At 38.4% G+C, this 7183-nt stretch overlaps 1 protein-coding gene across 1 annotated transcript; it reads left to right on the forward strand.

Moving 5' to 3' along the window:
- Nucleotides 1–1485: 1485 nt before the first annotated feature.
- On the forward strand, nt 1486–6839 carry LOC307127769 (cathepsin Z). The gene is made up of 6 exons (XM_079819196.1): nt 1486–1650; nt 3209–3372; nt 3456–3635; nt 3787–3937; nt 5932–6097; nt 6285–6839. The coding sequence occupies exons 1-6, from the start codon at nt 1517–1519 to the stop codon at nt 6396–6398; spliced, it is 909 nt and encodes a 302-aa protein (XP_079675322.1). The 5' UTR covers nt 1486–1516; the 3' UTR covers nt 6399–6839.
- The last annotated feature ends 344 nt before the right edge of the window (nt 6840–7183 follow it).

Genomic DNA, 7183 nt, shown 5'->3' on the forward strand with positions numbered 1-7183 from the left:
CTGATACATGACATTCATAACACTTTAAAGGGATAGTTCACCCAAAAATGAAAAGAATTGTCATTTACTCACCCTCATGTTGTTCCAATGTATGGGTTCTAATGTATGTTGAACACAAAAGAAGATGCTGGCAATCATTTGACGGCACCCATTGACTTCCATAGTATTTTTACCATGTCAATGTGTGCCTTCAACTGTCTGGATACCAACATTCTTCAAAATATCTTTTGTGTTCAACAGCAGAAAGAAACTCATACAGGGTTGGAACAAGCTGAGGATGAGTTAATGACAATTCTTGCCCCAAAAACTGTCCCTTTGATGATCAAAAACTTTATGTTTCTAGTAGCCTATTTATTTCACATGGAACAGGTGAGAAGTAAAATTCATCCATGTAATGTGCGAGGTGCACAGACAAATTTGCTATCCCTTTCACCCAGTGTTGTAAAATTACAACATTGACATTACATGCTCAAAATTTAGTAGGCTATATGATTAAAACATTTAACAGTATCTTAATATCTGTATGATATAGACATAATTTGGTCATTCCTGGTATGCAGAAAATGAAAACAATAGTAAAAAAATAACTATTGTTTCACATGATTATAACTAGAGGTAGTTTAGCCTATTCTATAACATAATCTAAAAATATTTTGAGATTTTTATAATTTCATAGTTTATAGTTCTTGTGGAAGTTGATTACTTTGTACTGAGGACATGATAACATTGAATGCAGCATATATCAATAAAAAGGTGTGTAAAATACAAATAGTATTTTTAATGTCTATTATATCTGTTTAAGTGATAAAGAAGACCTACATTTATAATTTAAGCCATTTCTTATAAATATGTGACTCATTTTACAGAAAATATGAGTAAGTACATTTACATTTATTACATTTATGCATTTGGCAGACGCTTTTATTTTTTTACAGTCTATGTTTTATCCAAAGCGACTTACATTGCATTCAAGGTACACATTTTACATTTAGTCAGTTCTTCATAGAGTAAATCATAGAGACAGAAAAGTCACTGTATAACAGGAACGACCCTATTACTAAATACATCAAATATATTTGGGGCATTTTACTTACTTGAATGTTGATTTATCCAGTCCAGTAAAACATGATGTGCTTCAAGTCAAGTCCACGTGGCTGTGTGAGCACATGGCAAGAACAGGCCTATTCACAAAATCTTCTTTCACTGCTAGGCCTGTTAGTTGTGTAAATGTGGTCTTATCTGCAGGTTTATTTTAGTAGAGCTAAATTTGATGATGTTGTAATATTACAACAGTGGGCCTTAGGTTTTAAACCTCATAATTACGACGTAGTACGTTATGTTATAATAATGACTTTTAATGTCATAATTTGTTTTTTCATGTGGCAGAAATGCGCTTTACCATACAAACTTGTATGTATAATTGTGAGGACTTTCTCCCCGGCTCTGTAGAGGGCAGTAAAACTCTTGTTTCGTTCTTTCTGAAGTGTCAAACTCAGATCAGATGTAAACATTCAACATGGCGTCCGGTGTGTTATGGTTTTCATTTCTGCTCGAACTTTTCGTTCACGCGACAGGATTCACTGAAGATTCACTGAACTATTCAAATACATGTTACAAACCAATGAAGGACCACAGACCATCATTCATAAAGTATGGAAATATTTCTCGTTTATATCTATGCTGTACTTAAAATGACAAACCTAAACACAACACATCACTTACAAATCATAATCTGTCCATTTTGGTGTAATGGCAATATCCTGTACTTTAGGACATGCTATAGCCTACCATGGTAATACCATATTTCCATGTACCACAGTGATACCACAACTACAATGGCAATATTTACATGTTTTTGCCTATGGTTTTTGTATGTAAAATATGGTAATCACACTGCAAAAAAAAAAAAAAAAAAAGATTTTCTTACTTAGTATTTTTGCCTTGTTTGCCAGAACAATTATCTAAACATTCTTAAACCAAAATGCATTTACTTGAAGCAAAATGACACAAGGCCGGCTGAGTTTTGATTAAAACAAGAAAAATATCTATCAAGAGTCAGAAAAATAGCTCTTATGCGCATCAAGCCTGCATTTATTTGATCAAAAATACAGAATTAGTTTTATTATTATAAAATATATTATTACAATTTAAAATAATGGTTTTCTATTTGAATATACTTGAAAATATAATTTATTTATGTGATGCAAAGCTGAATTTTCAGCATTATTACTCCAGTTTCCAGTCACATGATCCTTGATTAATAAAAAAACTGCATTTATTTAAAATAGAAGTCTTTTGTAACAATATACACTACTGTTCAAGTTTGGAGTCTTTGAGTTTGGAGTTGTTTTAAAAAAGAAAATAAATTAATACTTTTATTCAGCAATGATGTATTAAATTGATAAAAAGTTATAATAAAGATTTATATTATCACAAAATATTTATATTTTGAATAAATGCTATTCTTTTTTAACCTTTTATTAATCAATGAATCCTGAAAAAGGTATCACAGGTTCCAAAAATAATACTAAATAAAAAAAATGGTTCCAACATTGATAATAAATCATCATATAAGAATGATTTCTGAAGGATCATGTGACACTGAAGACTGGAGTAATGATGCTGAAAATTCAGCTTTGATCACAGGAATAAATTATATTTTAAAGTATTTTCAAATAGGAAACCATTGTTTTAAATTGTAATAATATGTCACTATTTTCCGTTTTTTTATGTATTTTTGATCAGATAAATGCAGCCTTGGTGAGCATAAGAAACTTCTTTCAAAAACATTAAAAATAGTAATGTGTCCAAACTTTTGACCGGTACTGTATATAGGCAACTGCGATTAATCGACTCAGTACTCAGCACTAGACTTAATATCTTAAGTAGTGCTTCTCTAATAAATGCATCTTTGAGGAAAAAAACTAAAATACTAAAAATATTTTTTACAGTGCATTCAACATGGTATATATCAGAATGACATTGTATTATAACCTTATACAATAACAGTACCCTTGTACCGTCACATTATGTTTTGTAAGGGTAAAAGGAACTGCATTTAGGAAGTAGCTATGGTATAATAAGAGGTATTAAATCATAACTAAAAGCCACTAACTCTATTTTGACTCTTCTTTTGTCATTTATTGCAGTGATATGACACTGGTGATGTAATAAAGGTAATATTTCAATAATTTCATGCATGTTTTAGGACGTATCCCCGGCCTCATGAATATGTAAACGTGTCTGATCTCCCCGCCTCCTGGGACTGGCGTAACATTGATGGCAAAAACTATGTAAGCGTCACACGCAACCAACACATCCCGCAGTACTGCGGCTCATGCTGGGCCATGGGCTCCACCAGCGCTCTCGCAGGTGAGAACACGACAACAGAGTACAGTAATCCAGAGTACACTAGAGAGAACAAACACACATCATGTGCTTTCATCCAAATTCAGATCGCATAAACATCAAGAGGAAAGGGGCGTGGCCTTCTGCTTACCTGTCTGTGCAGAATGTGATTGACTGTGGCGGGGCGGGGTCATGCTATGGAGGAGATCATATGGGCGTTTATGCATATGCAAATGAGCATGGCATTCCCGATGAGACCTGCAATAATTATCAAGCTCGAAATCAAAGTAAGACACCAAACTCGAATTCCTTACAACGTTTAGATGCAGATGTAATATTAATACTAATTACCCTTGTATATATTATGCACATTGTAAGAGTGAAGTACATTGCAAGGTGTGGCGGATTTATTCCTCTTCTCTGACGTTTGTTTTGCAGAATGTGACTCGTTTAATCAGTGTGGAACGTGCTCGTTCTTCGGTTCCTGCTCCATCATTAAGAACTACACCGTGTGGAAAGTCGGAGACTATGGAGACGTCTCAGGACGAGACCGCATGAAGGCTGAGATCTACAAAAATGGGCCAATCAGGCAAGTTTTACACTTCAAATTTAAATTTTAAAATAAGTGAGCCACAAATGGCCTGCTGTTGAGCCTCAGCTGCAGCTAAAGCAATATGTTCCAAAATATAAAAATATCTGTGTATATACACTGATCTGGCATAACATTATGACCTAATATTGTGTTGGTCCCCCTTTTGCTGCCAAAACAGCCCTGACCCGTCGAGACATGGACTCCACTAGACCCATGAAGGTGTACGGTCGTCTGTTATAATGATCCAATCATAGACTCTTAAGTATTTGCCTATTTAATTCCAAACAGTGACTTTTTTTTGGCCAGGCAGTGTACACTGATCAGGCATAACATTATCCCCGGTGAAGTGAATAACACTGATGATCTCTTCATCACGGCACCTGTTAATTGACTGGTCAGCGGCTGTGCCGCCCCATACGCAACAAACTGAGATGCTCTGTGTATTCTCACACCTTTCTATTTCTCTAAAACACTGATTATCTCTTCATCATGGCACCTGTTAGTGGGTGGGATATATTAGGCAGCAAGTGAACATTTTGTCCTCAGTGTTGATGTGTTAGAAGCAGGAAAAATGGGCAAGCGTAAGGATTTGAGTGAGTTTGACAAGGGCCAGATTGTGACGGCTAGACGACTGTGTCAGAGCATCTCCAAAACTGCAGCTCTTGTGGGGTGTTCCCGGTCTGCAGTGGTCAGTTTCTATCAAAAGTGCTCCAAGGAAGAACCAGTGGAGAACCGGCCACAGGGTCATGAAGGACCAGTGGAGAACCGGCCACAGGGTCATGAAGGACCAGTGGAGAACCGGCCACAGGGTCATGAAGGACCAGTGGAGAACCGGCCACAGGGTCATGAAGGACCAGTGGAGAACCGGCCACAGGGTCATGAAGGACCAGTGGAGAACCGGCCACAGGGTCATGGAGGACCAGTGGAGAACCGGCCACAGGGTCATGAAGGACCAGTGGAGAACCGGCCACAGGGTCATGAAGGACCAGTGGAGAACCGGCCACAGGGTCATGAAGGACCAGTGGAGAACCGGCCACAGGGTCATGGAGGACCAGTGGAGAACCGGCCACAGGGTCATGGAGGACCAGTGGAGAACCGGCCACAGGGTCATGGGCGGCCGAGGCTCATTGATGCACGTGGGGAGCAAAGGCTGGATCAAACAGACGAGCTACTGGAGCTCAAACTGCTCAAGAAGTTAATGCTGGTTCTGATAGAAAGGTGTCAGAATACACAGAGCATCTCAGTTTGTTGTGTATGGGGCGGCACAGCCGCTTACCAGTGCCCATGCTGACCCCTGACCCCGCCCAAAGCACCAACAGTGGCACGTGAGCATCAGAACTGGACCACGGAGCAATGGAAGAAGGTGGCCTGGTCTGATGAATAACGTTTTCTTTTACATCACGTGGAAGGCTGGGTGTAGACCATGTACACCCTTTCATGGAAACGGTATTCCCTGGTGGCTGTGGCTCTTTCAGCAGATAATGCGCCGCCACAAACCAAAAATGCTTCAGGAATGGTTTGAGGAGCACAACAACGAGTTTGAGGTGTTGACTTGGCCTCCAAATTCCCCAGATCTCAATACAATCGCGCATCTGTGGGATGAGCTGAACAAACAAGTCCGATCCATGGAGGCCCCACCTCGCAACTTACAGGACTTAAAGGATCTGCTGCTAACATCTTGGTGCCAGATACCACAACACACCTTCAGGGGTCTAGTGGAGTCCATGCCTTGACGGGTCAGGGCTGTTTTGGCAGCAAAAGGGTCAAAACGCTGGTCACAGAAATTACGGTTAATTTCATACAAGTAATAAATATGATGTCAGATAGAGTGAAAGGAAGTTAATTAGAACAGGATCCACTAGTTATCAGGACAGGAACAGTCTGGTTCAAAGTAGTTATTAGGTCAAAAGTTTGACTTGGAGGGTAAAGTCAGATTTTGTCAATACAAATTAACTTTGCAGAAACGGTTTCTCTCTTTCTCTGTGTTATAGCTGTGCAATAATGGCCACTGAAGGCCTGGAGGCGTACGATGGAGGGGTTTTTGCAGAGTTTCACATTCTCTCTATTCCCAACCACATCATCTCAGTGGCGGGCTGGGGCGTCACGGAGGACGGGACCGAATACTGGATCGTCAGAAACTCCTGGGGCGAGTTCTGGGTGAGTTACAGGACCTCCAAGCGCTTTGGTCTGACCTGAATGAATTGAATTATGTCATCAATTACTTCATCTGTGGATCACATACTGTGCTGATTGTTCCTTTTCCTGCACTTAATAAACCTTTTCTTGAGCATGCAGTAAGTATGTTCGGTTTTAAACTGGGTCTGTCGTGTTTTATCTCTTATAGGGAGAGTCGGGCTGGGCCAGGATCGTCACCAGTGCATATAAGGGAGGGAAAGGCAACTGGTACAATATCGCCATTGAGCATGACTGTGCGTATGGAGACCCAATCGTAACGTAGATCTGGAGCAGCCATGTTGTTCATAAACTGGAACTGCCCTGGCATCAGAGGATATGAACCTGATGTTTATAATTGCTATGGTTATTTTTATAATGTAAACTAATTGTTTAGGATCTGATTCATTGTTGTCATATCAAACATGGGAGATGGTTGCCATATCAGAATTTCAAAGTGAAATCTGTAAGAGTGTATGCAATTGTGAAAGGAAATGATTGAAAATATGCATTTAAGTGACACCATGAATGATGCAATTCACTGATTATTTTATTACAAATCACTATCTAATATTTGCCAAATACTTCAAGGGTGGTAGAGGTCGGTAAGTCTAATTTTAAAATATTGCACATCATAAATCAGAACTATAATTGTACTTTGTTATTATTGCAACGGACATTCTGTACTCTTTTAATAGCTACAATAAAATTTATTTTTATTTGTTCATCTCTTTGTCCCTGTTTCAGTCATTGAGTGAATGTAACCTATTAAACAAAACCTTAGGGAATGTTTCACTCAAAAAAAGAGATTTTAAAACGTTTTAAATGTAAAGCACAACATATATGACTATGACTGTACCTCAGTAATAATTATTTGAATGGCTTTGCAATGTACAGATCATAAAGTATGTAAATACATGAATGTATGTGTATATTATATGCCAGACTTACAATGCATCAGTGCTTCGGGTCCATGTTCAATCTCTATACATCAAACAAGGGGTCAAAAAAGGTTAAAGACTCCTATATAATGTGAAAACAAGTCATTGTGTCTAGACAAGATAATTTTCA

This window comes from Gobio gobio (assembly GCF_949357685.1).
Source record: "Gobio gobio genome assembly, chromosome: 6".
NCBI classification, from domain to species: Eukaryota; Metazoa; Chordata; class Actinopteri; order Cypriniformes; family Gobionidae; genus Gobio; species Gobio gobio.

Coding starts and splice junctions, on each gene's coding strand:
- LOC307127769 (XM_079819196.1), top strand. CDS start 1,517: ATGGCGTCCGGTGTGTTATGGTTTTCATTTCTGCTCGAACTTTTCGTT. Junction 3,373..3,455: donor CTCCACCAGCGCTCTCGCAG/GTGAGAACACGA, acceptor ATCCAAATTCAG/ATCGCATAAACATCAAGAGG. Junction 3,938..5,931: donor TACAAAAATGGGCCAATCAG/GCAAGTTTTACA, acceptor TCTGTGTTATAG/CTGTGCAATAATGGCCACTG.